Source organism: Syngnathus scovelli, chromosome 2, assembly GCF_024217435.2.
Source record: "Syngnathus scovelli strain Florida chromosome 2, RoL_Ssco_1.2, whole genome shotgun sequence".
Lineage (NCBI taxonomy): Eukaryota > Metazoa > Chordata > Actinopteri > Syngnathiformes > Syngnathidae > Syngnathus > Syngnathus scovelli.
Window position 1 is genome coordinate 18493051 of NC_090848.1, and position 18465 is coordinate 18511515.

Sequence of the window (18465 nt, forward strand, 5' to 3'; positions counted from 1 at the left end):
TTTGGAAGGGGATATACTGTATCTGTGCTGATAAGGAGCTTCACTGAGTGATGAGTGGGAGGTGATAAAATAACACCAGCTGGTCAACATACTGGTACACCAGACTACCAGGTCACAGCGTGCGTGTGCTTGCTCCGTGTGTATGCGTGTGGTCGTTTGAGTGTCAACTGTAGACAGAGGTGTCATCAAATTTGCAGAAATGCTTAGTCATACTGTTGAGTTACACAATGCAGTCATATGGCTTAGTTTCATCTCACACCGTAATCTTTCAGTCTTGAGGGCCATTTTTTAGTTTGAGGAGTCAATAGTGAACTTTGACGTGGTCAGCTTTTTAAAACAAATTTCAACACCACTTATGTTTGAAATCATGGATTGCAAAGTCCATTATAAAACCTTTGTTTACTCCGCAAACATATAACTGTATAACAAGTCATATAAGCAGCATTTTAGCATATAATAGAATAATGCATTAATTGATATGAAGCTCAGTAGTTTGATTGTGTGGGGGGGGAAACAGATAATTTTCTAACCACTCAGCCATTCGATTACAATACGGTAGGGGGGTCCAAATAGGGTCCTCAAGGGCCGCTGCCCTGTATTTTTCAGATGTCTCCCTTTCCCAACGCACCTAATTCAAATGATCAACTCATGAGCTGGTGAGATTTTTGCACAGTACTGTAGTTCAGATGATCAATCAAAGTGATTTATTTATTGTCAGTCAAACTATGTAACAGTGTATTACACAGCAGACTAAATTGCACTCAATTGCACTGAAATTAATTTAAATGATTTGTAATAACTCCACTAAATGTATGCAAAAAAAACAACAACACACATTCATCATTGTTGTTATGAATCAAGTAAATATTCTGCAAATCAATGAGAGCCAACCAGTTTTGAAATGTTTATGTCCCAGACACCAAGACATACAATGAAAATGGACAAGTTGAAAACGTTCCTGTACAAATTTAGGCCTCATTTAGTAACTCAAGTTTACACAAAGCTTGGATCAAGATGAAAACCCTGACGAAATTTCATCTCATTAGTCTTATACATATACTTGTACGTCCTATTTGTTTTGCCAGTCAGAATAGGCAGGCTGCGCCTGGTCTGCTCATGCTCTGCGCACCATTGTCAGCATTCCAACAGAGTTGATGCACCCCTTCCCCCCTGCCCAAAACCTTAAAAATAACTCCAAACAAAGCCTGATTTAGAGTCAATGGAGGCATTATGTGACTAATGAAAAATCTCTTCTTCAAGGGAATAGGTTATTTGATAGATGGATTACTACTTAATAGATGGATTACAACTTGCTCTGTGCATAGTTTGTGACACAAACACTCGCACATGCGTGCTTCATCTTGGAGGCGGGGCTGCATGAATTGTGCTAGTGTGGCAAAGGTGAACATGTGTGCTGTAATGACTTAGCAGCCAGTCTGCCTGCCGACCCCCCTTCATTTTGCTTTTGTCACCGCCTCTTTCTCCGCTTTCTGGCTTGTCTGCCCTCGCCCCAAAACTGCATCGCACTGTCTGTGTATGCATGTGTGTGTGCACGAATACATGGAGCGATGCAGATGGAGTCTTATGGAGATGGTGTGTCAAAATAAGCACATACCAACACTGACAGAAATGCAATGTTGTTCCTTTATTTAAACCAGTGTGTATTAAAATAATATTAAGATAAGTGAAAACACATTCTTAGATATAAAGAAATAAAACACTTAAACAACAATAATTTAATCTTATTAACTTTAAAAAAGGAAGGGATTTCAATGTTTTTAAGGTCTATCAATTTATTTGTGGATTTTGGCATTGATTCTGTAACAAAAGAAATAATAAAGTGAGATGTCACACTGTCATTTAAAAGATTCATTCATTACACATTTCTTTTGATCATTTTGTTTTACTCTCTCTCACGCTTGTCTACAGTATGTACATATATACTGTATAGTCTATTTATACACTGTATAGCTACAGCAAATAATGGACAACAAAGGGACCATATTACATTATTATATAAATGAAAAAAAAAAAAAACAATTGTGCTAATTAAATCGAGTTATAGGTGAATAGAGTCATATGCTACTAGAATAGACAAAATCCTCCCAAATCGACAATGCACGGAAATCAAGACGATTATTCAATCTTGCCATCTTCCCAGTTGAACCCTTAACCTTGTTACCTAAGGCAGGCTCTGGAGTGGGTGTGGCTTGCTGACATCACATCCCTGTATCAGTTTGCCGTGGGGCGGGGGAATAGGAGGAGCAGCAGCAGGAAGAGAAAGCAAGCTGGGAGGTTTCCAGCGTGCGGCAGGCCCGGGCAGCTTTCAGCGACCCGGTGTTTTGTAATTGTCCCAGTGGCCTGCTGCCTGGAGGCAATACCATGCTCGCCGAGTGAGCAAGTGTGCTAGCAGTAGGGAGGGAAGAAACATGGATCTGTCAGAGTAGATGAAACCACACGTTATGGGTGAGTAGATGTCATTTTTAAAAAACTGGTTAATTGGGTCTTGAGTGGCTTTTGTTTTCCGTGTTTTTGTCCTTGTCTCACTTAATCTCTTTTATTGTGTCTTCTTGCGAGGGGGGTGGGTTTTTCACCCTGACCCAAATGTGGTGCATGCCAACATGCACTTCAGAGGTATCATCAGATTTGTTATGGAATAGGACGAGCAAGTTTCATTAATTGTTTTGTAACTGTGACATTGCAACAAGTGACACCTAAAATGTTATCATGTCACCCCAGTGTTATGACTAATGTATTAGCAGTATGCGAGTTTCTGTACATATTCATATGGGCTTCCCTCAGAACGCACACAAAGTGTCTGTCATGAGCTCCATTTCACAGCCCTGGTTCAACGAACCATCTTTTCTGTAAGAACGGCACTGACATGTAATGTCCTTTCTGAAACTTTGCTGCTTTTGGATGTAAATTCAGGTCCATGTCGCAATGGGGACACTCAGAATGGCAGTGACCGTTCAGGCTCAACACTCAATTCTCACGTGCCGTGTTGAGTATCAGAATCAATGTTAGCATTTGATACTTCTCAACAGATACTGCTCCTAACATTGTCGAATCGTGAAATGTTTTAAAAGCACAGGAAGTTGAAGCAATATCCTGACTTCACTTGGATCGGTGTAAAAGGCAAAAGTGGCTTAATGCAAGACCTTACATTTCCCATGGTGAGCAAATATGTAAAGCTGCGTGTTTGTCTGCGCACGTGCTTGTGAAAGAAATTGTTAACTCTGCTGTCTGCAGCCCAGTCAGCATTACAAAACAGAATTGGTATCAGTTGCCTAACCTGGTGGATGGATAAAGGTTAAATAATTCCTGAAATTATTTCTGGAATTTTAAAAATGTAAATTTGAGCAGGTGCAAATTCTGATCTACTCCAGTCCTGAAAGTGAGTTAGGGGGTCAATGTTCAAAACTGTATTTTAAAAGATGCATTTTCACCACTGATACATGGGAGCAAACAAAATCCTAGTTTCTACATTACACAAGCAACACCCGTCACAATGTATCACGGAAATGGTTGCATAGTTATTCTCGGTTTTTTGTGTGTTAAAAATCTCACAGGGGCAAAATGAAAGCCTGACACTTGAACAGATTTGTTTCAAACTTGAAAGTATTTGTACGCCCTTTTCTTCTAATTACACAGTTGCTTTCTGTTCAAACCCCTTTCCTTCGAGAAAAGACTTGAATGTGTGGGCGTCTCCTTCTGTCTCGGGGTGTGCGGTGGGTCTGAGTGACGCTCGGTCGGCCGTAGTAGTCCTCCCTCATTGGGCCCCGCCTCCAGCATCAGGGGTTATGTAAGTTTTTCAGCTGCCAGCCCTCCTTCCTGCCTCTGCCTCATGTTGACATTGTTATTGAAAACTGCACACAGAGCGGGCCAGCCAGTAGTCAGTGAGTCAGTCAGTCACTGTGGCAGTAGTGCTATAGAAAGGCTCAACGTAAAACAAGCTGACGGACAGTGATCAACGCATCCTGTTGGCTTTCTTAAGGCTTTTTGCTGTGCCTGGACGGTAGCAGATTGTTTTAAGCAGGAGTTGGGGGTAAATCAAAAAGAGAGGAGGAGAAAAGCCAAGAAGAACCGAGAAGCCTGTTTCTTCACTCCCGAGTCATGCTGCTCCTGGACGAATCCGAGTCGTTCACAGGTAGGTGACTCGAACATCACACTGGTATTGCACGGCCAGGGATGGAGCAAGTTTATTGGAAGAAAATCTTCCTGTCTGGGGATCCAAGATTGAAACAGTTTTTAATTATTTGAAATGTTAGAGAAGACAGGACCAAACCTGATTTGGGAAAGGCTTTTTCTCAAATGCAACTCAGTTGTAACCCAATCCTTGGACCAGAAAAATGAGAGCATTTTGTAAGAGAGAAATCTGAGCCAAATGGTACAAGAAAGCCACTTGGACATCTCAGAAGTCCTTCGAACGTGCTTCAGCCGCTAGGTGATAATCGTGAATTTACTTAACAGCGTTGTGTAACACTGCATCCACAGCTAGTTGAACATGCATAGTCCCTGCCACCATTTCCCTCATTCCCTTCACTTTCTTGAATCCCTTCTCTTCCTTCGTGAGTGCTTGCCCACTACTTTTTATCCACTTTCAAGGAATTTTTACTCCATTGATTTTTGTCGAGGTCCCACGTGCACCGACCGGCTGGCTCTCCTGTGTTGTCCTCTCACAGATGCGCTCCGATTGGCTGTTTCTAGGGTTACTTTAAGCAATGCCCGCATGTGATTGGCCATCGCGGGCTGGCTCGAGCCATGCTGGAAATGTGTGTCTCTGAAGGCAGGAACACATGGTTCATCAGACCACTGGGTTAGCGGGGTAAATGTGTTAGGCGACTGCAGAAGGAACAGAGCGACGCCTGCGTCTCGTCTGGATGAATGAACAGATACATTTTTCTGAATAGCTTTCACAGATTGGTTTTTCCACAAACCGACTGTGAATATGTCTTTATTATATCTGACTTTATAATCCCTTTTTCAGTGCATGATGCAAGTCAAATAATACAATAATACATCACGTAATGTCACGTATTGACCCAATAAAGCCCAGCCCTAATTCAGGGAATGCCACTTCATACAATGTTGTTTTGTGTTGGGGCTGGCTGAGAGAACTCAACAGGGTTTTGTTTGTACACGTCTCTGCACGTGTTGTCCTGGATGTAACACAGAATTGCTTGCATTGGAATGACTAAAAAAAATCTGATTTGTCTGGCACATTGTGAAAAGGACACTATGTGCCCTGTTGTTTCTGCACCATGTGCAGTAGGTAGTGAGGAAAGGATGAAAGCACACCCTGTTCTCTTACACCCAATGTGGATGATGTGGGTGTTTACTTTTGATTGTGTTGCAGCTGCCCATCATGATAAAGTGTGTATCAGACTAAGAAATATTTAGTTAGAAATGAAGGTTTTAACAGCACCACTGAGGTATCTGTGCTGCACTAGTGACTCAGCTTGGCTGTAATTGGGTACAGCGTGCCGGTAAGGAACAAGCTGTCCTATTTGGAAACAGCGTGAGGGTCTAACTTGAATGCAAGGAGCACATGAAGTCTGACTGCTTTCATAAGACCGCCGCTGCAGGCGGAGGCTGCAATTATGCAGCTGCTATTACCCGAAATGTCCTTTTAAATTGAGAATTATATGGGAGTGTGTGTTTTTGCATCACTCATCCTCCTCTTCCCTACAGCAATGCTGACATACTGGCCTACAAACAAATCCAACACACTTCACCTGCTCTCTATCAGACTTGTGTGGTCTTTGTCCTCTTCCGCCTGTTGAGTTTTTTGAACTTTCTGGTGCCTCTTCACTCGTGCGTCCCCTGCGGTGGGTTTCGTAACTCACCTGCTTCCACGCTAATAAAAGCAGCCTTAATAACTCAATGAGGAAAGGCTGTTATACAAGAAACGTGTGTGTGTGCGTGTGTGTGTGTGTGTGTGTGCGTGTGTGTGTGTGTGCTTTTTGTCTTTCGTAAGACACGTTACATAACCCATTTTATCTTGGTATGTCCAAGAGAAAACGATTTTACAGACTGTTCAATTGCAGTGCAGCACAAAATAGAGATCCATCAATTTCTCTGCAGTGCTCAGTTGAATTCAATAATACATTTCCATTATGTGCTATTTGTCGTAGCTGTCAGGCGGAAGCTTCACATCCCCAAATCAACTTGGAAAGAAATCAAAAAGTTAGCATCTTGCTTGATTGACCAAACACTACATCCAGTAAAGTCGTGCCCATCCAAATGTGCAGTCGCACTCAGCTACCAACAAGAGAAAAGGCTTTTTCACTCACAAAAACAAATGACTGTGGTTACATCATCTTCCTCAAACATTTGTTTCAAGTCAATACTCTGAAAGCCATGAGTAATACAAAAAAACAATGATCTGACTAGACGATGTAATAGGTGGAAATGAATATGCACACAGCCTTACCTTTGTGGTTGACAGGCTTTCTTCTGCTACAAATCATCAGCGTCATCTATTTTTAACAAAACAGGCCTACTCCAATTAGACTTTACTCAAACCAAACAACAAAATTATAACTACAAATGTCATGAGATTTCTATGCATAGTGTGCAGGCCCCATAGCCTTTATATTTTATTACGAGGAGTATTGATATTTAAATCATAGAGGCATAGTCTGCAAATCAACTTGGAAAGTAAATACTCACATTTCCATTGATTTTTATTACTGATAATTTGGATGACGTTTCAAAATGTCAAAGAATAATATATAATATATAATAATTCCCTGTGGACCATTGTCCACAGGTCCTTTACAAGAGGCTATGTAAAACAGTATGAAGTGGTTGTCATGGTTACAGTAATAACAGCCTGTGGTCCTGTTTTGTTAAAAGCACCTTGCAACTCTATGACGACTGATGATTTCACATATTGAAAAGATTTGATAGGCGGCTCGGTGGCGCACTGGGTAGCACGTCCGCCTCACAGCTAGGAGGGTGCGGGTTCGATTCCACCTCCGGCCCTCCCTGTGTGGAGTTTGCATGTTCTCCCCGGGCCCGCGTGGGTTTTCTCCGGGCACTCCGGTTTCCTCCCACATTCCAAAAACATGCTTGGTAGGCCGATTGAAGACTCCAAATTGTCCCTACGTGTGAGTGTGAGTGCGATTGGTTGTCTGTCTCTGTGTGCCCTGCGATTGGCTGGCAACCAGTTCAGGGTGTCCCCCGCCTACTGCCCGATGACGGCTGGGATAGGCTCCAGCACGCCCGCGACCCCCGTGGGGACTAAGCGGTTCAGAAAATGGATGGATGAAAAGATTTGATGAAATTAGTGTTCAGTCTGCCTCAAATTTACAAAATTATTTTTTTGTGTGTGTTTTTTTTAATGATTTAACTGATCTGTTGCTTAAAACAACCACATTCAATGAGTCCGACAGCTCTTCAAATAACAGACGAGCGTGAAAGAGAGCACATGTAAAACACACACACATGCAGTATGTGCTACTGTTTTTTTCGGTGTTTGTGTGTGTGTGCGCGTGTGTGTGTGTGTGCGCGGTTCTTGTGAACACTGGTTGTGTAACAGCCACAGGCAACCGTTATATAAGCACCCTCTCACATCCCCCTCAGCGTCGCTGGCATTAGAGAGTAACGTTCTGTGCAAGACTTGTACTCAAGACTCAGTGTGTGAGTGCCGGTAAGGACGCAAAGTACAAAAGGCCATCGTAACGTATGATGCAGCTTCTCGAGACAGCATGTGGACAAACTGTATGTGCAGTCTATAACAAACTCTCAATTTCCCAATGCTGCCTGTTGAAGAAAGTTGGAATTCTGTTGCAGATTGATGCTTTTTTGATATATGCTTCATCCTTATTTTTGTTTTCAGTACTAATACTTCTTTGTGTTGCCTTTTGGGTTGCGTTTTGTCTTGTTTTATTTTGTGGGCTTTCTGACAGAAAAACATTTAATTGTCTAAATTCTCTCCATGAGATAAAAAATGAAGGTTTAAGCGTACAGTAAATAAGGGGTCTAGCCCAACCACTGATTGAATAAAAAAAAAAAAAAAGGATGTCAGATTCCTCCTGTACTATGTTCTAAAATGGTAATCAGGAATGAGGATGCAATTTCTAAAATGAGGAAAATGACAAAAAAGAGATTAGGATGTTACATTAGGGGGAAAAAAAAGCCAAATATTTTAATCGGAGCAGTCTGTTCGAAGTAGATGTGCATATTAGCTTAGTGTTACACAATGTGTGTTGAGTTAACTGAACAAGGACAACTGCCTTCAGGAAATGGTATGATAGATCATTTTGTGTTTCTCACAAAGCTTCTTAGAATTGAATTTTTTTCTGTTCCAGCTGAGCTGAGTGTGTGAGTTACATCCATCAAAATTGTTGGCAACATATGCACTGGAATCTGATCATGTTAAGGAACGTTACATTCAGTGATGTATTAGAGCTTCACAATTATCTAATTTCAATCATAATTAAAATAGTCACGGTTATGATTTTGGCCATAATCATGAAGCCCATCAAAGTTTTAGTCACTTGATTTTGGTGCAGGAATTGTGGGTACAGTTCCCAATCAGTGACTGTGAATTGATGTTTGTCTTTATTTGTGCCTTGTTTTAATCAGTCTATAAAGTGTAGTACGCCTTTCAGCCAGAGTCAGCTAGGATGGGTTCCAGCTCACTGTGACCATAAAAAAATGGATTGAAGCATGTATAAGATGTTAAGATGACATAGACAATTTAATGCACCTACAAGACTGGAGTGGAATAGCTTTAGATACACGTTGTTTACCATCTAATCAGACAAACATGTTATTGTTCCAGTTTCCTTTTGTATTGATGCCTTTAGAAGACACAGAAAATGGAAAATTGCAACTTTTCAAGCACAAAGCACATCTGAAAAGGGCTAAAATTGCTTTCATGTGTTTGTGATTCAGCGTTATGTAAGCCGACGGTTGCAAACGCTTGCGTCAAAGTGCTTTGTATGTATTTTATGGTTTTTTAATCAGTTTAGTAAACTACCACTACAGATTACAATCTCTACCCAGGTCTTCTGCCTGAATGTAGTACATTACTTGTACTGTTCCATTGAAATAGTGCTTTTAGTGAAAAGCAGCAGCTTGACTATATTTTCACTGTGGCTAGGGAGGAAATAAAAAGCATGAAACTTGACACACCTCAATCTCAAGACAATGCCAAGTCATTGTTACTGCTCTTTGTTAATCATCAATCTATGGATGAAATTCATTTGAAAAGAAAGTTTCATTCCTCCTTTCCTCTCAGCGCCAACACTTTCAAGCAAAAGCCATTTGTTTGACACGCGTTCAAACAAAGAGAGCAAGTTGTGGTTTTCAGCCCTCTAACTGAGAAACCTTAAACATATACTATGTAGATGTACTTCAGTAACATTTAGGTTGCTGAAGACGTTTGGATGGATGTGTGTGAAAGGTTGTACATCTTTCTATGAATCTTTGGTTGGAATTGAGATTTAATCCTAGAAATGAGATTCAATATTGCAGTATCCTTTTTATGTTTGTGGTCTTGTGTTGTCCTTCATTCTGCCCTTCAGATGTTTTTCTTGTTATTGTTGTTGTTGTTATCTGTTTCCTGTAGTTGAGACACACATTTGGCACATTGTGGACAAGAAATGAAACTAACTCTAAATGCACTACATGTACGTAGAGTATGTATTAAAATAGAGCTTCAATAGTGAGACAATAGTTCACTGTGATGTGTGAAGCAGTCAAATTCATTGATCATGCGTGTGTCTGCCCCCTCTTCCGCTCAAGTGCAGCCTTACTCTTTGAATGGTGACCTCACTTTCATCTGCCCACTCCACTTCCTGTCCTTCCCTAACGGCTCCCCGAGTGCTCAGTGTGCGGTTGTGTGTGTGTGTGTTTGTCTGTGCGTACAGCAAGCCATTGTGCGAGTATATTGATGTCAGTGACCTTTGGATGACGTAAAGTCATATACAAAATTGTTCTGTCGGTTAACATTGAAGGTAGGAAACAAGGGGCTGATATGAGTGGAAATGTGTATGTGAAATGTTCACGTTGACACATTGTTATGTCTCTGGCGCTATCTCAGACTGAGATAAGAAAACCTGTGTCCTTTGCCGATGCAATATGGCAGTGCAGTCTGATCTTTCGTTAAGTGTACTTGCAACTGTCAAATGAAGAACATATTTTGAAGCAATTTCATACATTCCTCCTCCCGCAAAATGTCATTATAAAACCTTGTTACTGTACCGGTAATGTTTTCAGTAACATGTGATGGTAAGTCTAATACAAGTGTAAAAATAAGTTAACTACTGTCAATAGTAAGGCTGAACATTTATATCACCAATATGTAGTACAGCAAGTCAGAAAAATATTTTAATATTGACATGACTTTATTTACTTCCCATCATTAAGGATTTCTCCTATGAATTGGTTTGAAATATTAGTCCTTCCTCCATGTATTCAGATATGTCCCAATGTGCATGCATGCACGCCCACGCACGCACGCACGCACACGCGCACAGACTGGTGTTATTTAACCAACCGCATTGTGTTTGATTATGTATCATGACCAGACTGGGTGTTTTGTGCAAGTTGTTTTGCAAGGCAGCTAGGCTCAGAGTGTCTGCAGACATTCTTATCACAATGTGGATATTGCAGGTCCACAATGGCAACATGATACACCAGGTGTCATAAACATCGAAAGTTGCGAGTGAGGACGCTGTGTGTTGGCAACGCAGCATCATTTTGTCCCGTCATCCCTAGCAAGTTCCTGGCACAGCTTGTTCTTGGTACTGTTTGTGTGGGTTTCCTGTTTTTCATTTCGTAATCTGTCCATATTTATGATCCAGTGCTTACATAAAACCGAGATTTGGTTCAGTGTGTTTCTGGCAGAGCAACTGAAAAGGGAGGAGTTGTGGAGGAAAAGATGAAAGGTGAAAAAATGAAGTGAAAGCAGTTTTGAAATGGGTTAATGGAAGTACAAACATAAATTCAAATATGCCCAAAAATATCAAGTTTATAGATTTCCTTCAGTGTTAGAACGATGACTGCATACTTTGGGTGTATCCCCAAAACGGACTTGGAAATGTTCTTGTTCATTTGCATGATTCATGTCTTTTCTTTCGTAGCTTTAACTACTGAGTGCGTCACTTTGACTGTTAAGCAACTATAACTAATTAAGGCAAACACAAAACTGAGCTTTGTGTACTAGCCTCTAGGGCAAAATCTTCAAGTCACTCTTCTACACTGGAAAATCTCACGGCACACCACCAAACAAATATTTATAGCACAAAAAGTACGAACACTGAAATAACGATGATCCCCTCTCTTGAAGAAAAAAAACAAAAGTAAAAAAACAAATATTTAGTCAGTCTTAATTTTGGACTTGTTTCGCTGAACACAAAGCTGAAATACAGGAAGCCCTGTCTTATTCTAGTTGTGTAAATGGTAAACAAAAATGCATACAGACGTTTATTGGACCTTCTGCAATTCACATTTAAGGGAAGATAATTGTCTTTTCATCTCTAGACATTGCTGGCAGATAAATGAACAAAGATATGCTGTACAGCAAAAGAAAGTATGGATATAATTGTCAGACAAATTAAGTGTTAATTTCCCGCTGCACTCCTAGTGAGCTCTCACCACACACGAGTGTCTCTGTTTGAGGGCACAAATTCAACACAGAAACGCTGACGGCCTCCAGTATTGTAGAAAGGCACTGCATTCAAGGTTTGGGTAACCTCACTTACGGTTTACATTTATTTTCAAACTCAAACTCATTTTTAACCGATGTTGTAAGGGTTGATTTGAACCCCGACTTCACACTGGATGGAAGCAGTGCAATACAGTTAAGCGACGGTTTATATAATACACCCAAAAAACAAAGGAAACACTTAAATCACATACTCAAGCTCACGATGAAATGAAATATCCCAGTTAAAAAAATTATTATGGCTTGTGATTTTAATGAAGAACAACGATCAATGGAAAAATGGCTAGTTTCAGAATAATCTCAAAAGTGTAAATTGGTGGATCACACTTGTGTGAATTTTCTCAAGGCAACTCATTTTGTGGCTCAGGACTCTGCATGCTCTGGACATGATCTGTATGCATTGTCTATGACATCTTGGGAATGCTCTTGATGCAAAATAAATAGCTTGAATTTTGCATGTTTAACAGTGGGTCCCCATTTTGTTTCACAGATCAGTCCCACTGCGCCTCCTTCAGCTCAGAGAATGGGGCTCAGGGAGGCGACACCACAGCATGGCAGCGTACCCCTCCGCCATCTACCTCACCTTCAGGAGGGACGCCAGCCAACGCTCCCCCCTCGCAACCTGCTTCGAGACCCTCCAGCCAAAGGACCACCCAGCCCGCCACCCTGACAGGAAATAGAAAGAGGAGCTCCAAACCCTCACATATGAGACGCAACATTCGGTAAGCAAAATCTATTTATCGATTGTATAGGGAGTTCATTTTGGGGCTTGAGCATTTAAACATCACATTTTGTGTCTCCCAAGATTGTACATTCTGGAATTAGTCATAAAAAATACATTCAGCAGTTCCTCAGGCTTTCATCGTGTTTGTTTTCTTGGTACACGAGGGACACGAAAACACACGTATAATGTTTGTCCATTATCACATCAAGTTTCATTCCAATTTCTTATTGAGGTTTTGTGTTCCGCTCTCGTGATGGTAGGAAGTTACTGAGGGACCATCAGCTGGAAGCAGTCACCAGAAGTGCTCAGCAGGAGGAACAACAGAGAAGGCAACGTCTGGGTGATCAGAGAAAGCAAGATGTCCCCATACCACTGCTGCCTGAATATGAAACAGGTGTGTCCCCGGCATCAATATCCATCCATTTTCAGTACATATTACACTTATGCTACTTATTACATTCAGGGTCGCACACACGTTGATCACCCGCCAATCACTGAACACAGAGAGACAGACAAGCACAATTTATTATCTGTACAAGCTTTGAAGTGTGACCAGATTTGGGTAAGAATGTAAACACAAAGCATTGAATCTCTCATGCTTTTTGTTAATCCCTTTGTTCAGGTGATGTAACAAAGCATGCGTCATCATCATCATCAGTGTCGCAGCAGGAGTTGCGACAGGAAGTCATCTGCTTCGAGTCCAGTAGCTCCGGCACATGCCAGGATGTCAAGACCAACATATGTGCCTCCACCACTAAGCCCACACACAAAACAGGTCAGACAAAACAATAGAGAGAGAGACAGACACACACACACACGTGCACAGTGTTCCTTGGGCAACTGCTCCCTTCAGGGACGGCACAATTTAAGAGAAGTGCTATCCATCCTTCTCGAGCGGTTGTGCTCATTGGGGCCGCAGGTGAGCTGGAGGCTGTCCCAGCTGAGAGGTGTGGTACACCTTGGACAGGTCGTCAGCCTGTCACTAGGCACTCGTAACACTATTAATTTCTAAATAGATTTTATTTAGTGTAAATAAATATTTCCCCAATTAACTATTTACAATTAAAATAACTTTTCTTTGATATCAATACTCAAGAAATGTGTAAGGAAAACCTATTTGAGGCGGAAAATTGGTTTTGATGTAAACTCAGTTTAATTGAATTAAATCTTTCCTTTTCAAATATACCGTCCTTGAATCATATCGCACCCCGTCCGTCCGTCCGTCCGTCCGTCCGTCCGTCCATCCATCCATCCATCCATCCATCCATCTTCTTCCGCTTATCCGGGGTCGGGTCGCGGGGGCAGCAGCTTTAGGAGGGACTCCCAGACTTCACTCTCCCCAGCCACTTCATCCAGCTCATCATCCCGGGGGATCCCAAGGCGTTCCCAGGCCAGCTGAGAGACATAGTCTCTTCAGTGCGTCCTGGGTCATCCCCGGGGTCTCCTACTGGTGGGACATGCCCGGAACACCTCCCCAGGGAGGCGTCCAGGAGGCATCCTGATAAGATGCCTGAGCCACCTCATCTGGCTCCTCTCAACGTGGAGGAGTAGCGACTCTACTCCGAGTCTCTCCCGGATGACCGAGCTTCTCACCCTATCTCTAAGGGAGAGCCCGGACATCCTGCGGAGAAAACTCATTTCGGCCGCTTGTATCCGGGATCTTGTTCTTTCGGTCATGACCCATAGTTGGTGACCATAGGTGAGGGTAGGAGCGAAAATGGACCGGTAAATTGAGAGCTTTGCCTTTTGGCTCAGCTCTCTCTTCACCACAACGGACCGGTACAGGGTCCGCATTACTGCCGACGCTGCACCGATCCACCTGTCGATCTCGCGCTCCATCCTCCCCTCACTCGTGAACAAGACTCCAAGATACTTGAACTCCTCCACTTGGGGCAGGATCTCATCCCCAATCCGGAGAGGGCATTCCACCCTTTTCCGATCAAGGACCATGGACTCGGATTTGGAGGTGCTGACCCTCATCCCGACCGCTTCACACTCGGCTGCGAACCGTTCCAGCGAGAGCTGGAGATCACGGCCTGAAGAAGCCAACAGCACCACGTCATCTGCAAAAAGCAGAGACACGATGCTGAGGTCCCCAAACCGGACCCCCTCAACGCCTCGGCTGCACCTAAAAATTCTGTCCATAGAAATTATGAACAGAATCGGTGACAAAGTGCAGCCTTGGCGGAGTCCAACCCTCACTGGGAACGAATCCGACCTACTGCCGGAAATGCGGACCAGACTCTGGCATCGGTGATACAGGGACCGAACCGCCCTTATCAGTTGGCTGGACACCCCGTACTCCCGAAGCACCCTCCACAGAACCTCCCGAAGGACACGGTCGAACGCCTTCTTCAAGTCCACAAAACACATGTGGACTGGTTGGGCGAACTCCCATGCACCCTCGAGGATCCTGCCGAGGGTGTAGAGCTGGTCCGCTGGCCACACTGCTCCTCCTGAATCCGAGGTTCGACCTCCCGACGGACCCTCCTCTCCAGCACCCCTGAATAGAACTTACCGGGGAGGCTAAGGAGTGTGATTCCCCTGTAATTGGAACACACCCTCCGGTCCCCCTTCTTAAAGAGGCGAACCACCACTCCAGTCTGCCAATCCAGAGGCACTGTCCCCGAAGTCCATGCAATGTTGTAGAGGCGTGTCAGCCATGACAGCCCCACAACATCCAGAGCCTTTAAGAACTCCGGGCGGATCTCATCCACCCCCGGGGCCTTGCCACCGAGGAGTTTTTTAACTACCTCAGTGACTTCGACCCCAGAGATTGGAGAATCCGCCTCAGAGTCTCCAGGCCCTGCTTCCTCAATGGAAGGCGTGTAGGTGGAATTGAGGAGGTCTTCGAAGTATTCTCCCCACCGACTCACGACGTCCCGAGTCGAGGTCAGCAGCACGCCATCCCCACTGTAAACAGTGTTGACGTTGCACTGCTTCCCCCTCCTGAGACGCCGGATGGTGGACCAGAATTTCCTCGAAGCCGTCCGAAAGTCATTCTCCATGGCCTCACCGAACTCCTCCCACGCCCGGGTTTTTGCCTCAGCAACCGCCGAAGCCACGTTCCGCTTGGCCATCCGGCACCTGTCAGCTGCCTCCGGAGTCCCGCAGGCCAAAACGGCCCGATAGGACTCCTTCTTCAGCTTGACGGCATCCCTTACCACCGGTGTCCACCAGCGGGTTCGGGGATTGCCGCCACGACAGGCACCAACGACCTTACGGCCACAGCGCCGGTCGGTCGCCTCAACAATGGAGGCACGGAACATGGTCCACTCAGACTCAATGTCCCCCGGGACGTGGGAAAAGCTCTGCCGGAGGTGGGAGTTGAAGCTCTTCCTGACAGGAGATTCTGCCAGACGTTCCCGGCAGACCCTCACAGAGCGTTTGGGTCTGCCAGGTCGGACCGGCATCTTCCCCCACCATCGGAGCCAACCCACCACCAGGTGGTGATCAGTTGACAGCTCCGCCCCTCTCTTCACCCGAGTGTCCAAAACATGCGGCCGCAAATCCGATGACACGACTACAAAGTCGATCATCGAACTGCGGCCTAGGGTGTCCTGGTGCCAAGTGCACACATGGACACCCTTATGTTTGAACATGGTGTTCATTATTGAAAATCCGTGTCGATCACAGAAGTCCAACAATAGAACACCGCTCGGGTTCAGATCAGGGGGGCCGTTCCTCCCAATCACGCCCTTCCAGGTCTCACTGTCATTGCCCACGTGAGCATTGAAGTCACCCAGTAGAACGATAGAGTCCCCAGAAGGAACGCTCTCCAGCACTTCCTCCAGGGACCCCAAGAAGGGTGGGTACTCTGAGCTGCCGTTAGGTGCATAGACACAAACAACAGTCAGGACCCGTCCCCCCACCCGAAGGCGGAGGGAGGCTACCCTCTCGTTCACCGGGGTGAACCCCAATGTGCAGGCGCCCAGCCGTGGGTCAATAAGTATACCCACACCTGCTCGACGCCTCTCACCGTGGGCAACTCCAGAGTGGAAGAGAGTCCAGCCCCTCTCGAGAGGGCTTGTACCGGAACCCAAACTGTGCGTGGAGGCTAGTCCGACTATATCTAGTCGGAATCTTTCTGCCTCGCACACCAGCTCGGGCTCCTTTCCAGCCAGAGAGGTGACATTCCATGTCCCAAGAGCCAGCTTCTGCAGCCGGGGATCAGACCGCCAAGGTCCCTGCCTTTGGCTGCCGCCCAGCTCACATTGCACCCGACCCCTTCGGCCCCTCCCACAGGTGGTGAGCCCATGGGAAGGGGGACCCACGTTTCCATTTCGGGCTATGCCCGGCCGGGCCCCATGGGCGAAGGCCCGGCCACCAGACGCTCGCCTTCGAGCCCTGCCTCCAGGCCTGGCTCCAGAGGGGGGCCCCGGTGACCCGCGTCCGGGCAAGGGAAAACGAAGTCCATTTATTTTACTCATCATAAGGGGCTTCTGTGAGCCGTGCTTTGTCTGGCCCCTCACCTAGGACCCGTTTGCCATGGGTGACCCTACCAGGGGCATGAAGCCCCCGACAACATGGCTCCTCGGATCATAGGGGCACGCAAACCCCTCCACCACGATAGGGTGACGACTCACGGAGGGGCATATCGCACCCCGTGTATCGAAATACTTATCGAATCGTTTTCATGCAAGATGGACACCAGGTATAAATTTGTTGTGGCTTTCACTTCTGTTAACTGGAATAGTTTGGGCTTTAGAGACCTTTTACATTTAGGCTGTCACATATAAATAAACATGACAAAAGCTGCTGCCGTACCATATAGAATTTTAATTCCACTGACTCGAGCCAAATCCAATTGTTCCACTTGAAACGGTAGCTCCTCCTCTGACGGAAATTTTTTTACTAACATCCTGAGTGTGCTTGCCTCCACTCGCATCACCTCAAATGCGTCAATTGTGCCACCTGTCGCCAGAGTTGCGCCTATCTGCGTGAATGGCATTGACTTCACATGTAATCGCTTCTCATGAATAGCTCAGCTCCGGTTCGGTCTGAATGCACTATTAATATGTATGACACCGTGACAACAGTTACTATTTATTAGGAATAAAAAAAATATCATATACTTTATAACACCACAAATAAATCAAGCATTATAAAGACACGACAGAAAGGAAAGTTGCTTGTGAAAATTATTAACGAGTACAGGTACAATTCCAGGCCGCTGAAGTAGCTTGCCCCACATGGAGTTGGCCTCGGGGCCCCCTTGCACTTTGTCCTTTGACAGTGTTCAGTGGGCTAGTAGGTCAGGTGCCTCTGGAAGGTCAGAACGAGCAACGGGAAACTCCCAGTTTGGAGATTATCCTTCTGACTGGATAATTGTGACATTTGCATTGCGCATGCTTTTAACTGCTTCATGAGCCAAAAGCAACAGAGACACACAACAATTTCAAAATCCTACCAACGGGGGCCATAATTTTTCCCACTTTGACAAGAGCTGTATCAAATATTCTTGTTCCACATACAAAGACATTAATGTTCAGTTTCATGCTAACTTGTGTTTGTAGCTTTCTTGACTGCTTCGTAGTGAGGTGTTGTTGTGTTTTGGTTACCTGAATTGGTTCCATGCAGTATGGCGTAATGAAGCCATTATAAAATTAAGACTTCTGTCAACGGCATTGTTTTTGTAAAAACTGAATATTTGATACATCTGTTGTTTTGGAAATCATATCAACTCTAATGCAATTTCAGAAGCTGTTTCAAATGTCCGCAGGGTATACTTTGTACTTCTCTCATTCCCAAGTCGTTTTTATAACTGGCTCATGTGCACACGCTTTATAACGCACACGTCCTTAAATTTTAGAGACGTGTGTTTAGGAGCCTGGAATGACAGGAAGAAAAGGGAAGGGGCAGTGGGTAAATAAGTAAGATGAGGTAGGTGGAAGAGTGATAGAAGGAGCAGATCAGCGCAATAAAGCTGGCTAATCCAAGTTGGGACCCAGAAGACATACACGTGCACATGCGCGGACACACACACACCGCACCACCGTGGCACAGTGACATTTCTAGTTAAAGTTGCATAACCAGTCTCCCCCGCCAATCTAATCCT

General features: G+C 44.5%; 1 protein-coding gene across 4 annotated transcripts in view; it reads left to right on the forward strand.

The window, feature by feature from the left end:
- LOC125989404 (helicase ARIP4) overlaps positions 1-18465 on the forward strand; it is a 43651-nt gene that overhangs the window by 12596 nt on the left and 12590 nt on the right. For 2 of the 4 annotated variants that reach the window (XM_049755748.2, XM_049755749.2), the window contains exons 3-5: positions 12174-12405; positions 12668-12801; positions 13030-13182. In XM_049755748.2, coding sequence (XP_049611705.1) covers positions 12174-12405; positions 12668-12801; positions 13030-13182 — 519 coding nt within the window. Of the gene's footprint in view, positions 1-2302; positions 2467-2495; positions 4151-12173; positions 12406-12667; positions 12802-13029; positions 13183-18465 lie in introns of those variants that run through there. The other 2 variants (XM_049755751.2, XM_049755750.2) reach the window with 2 other exon arrangements.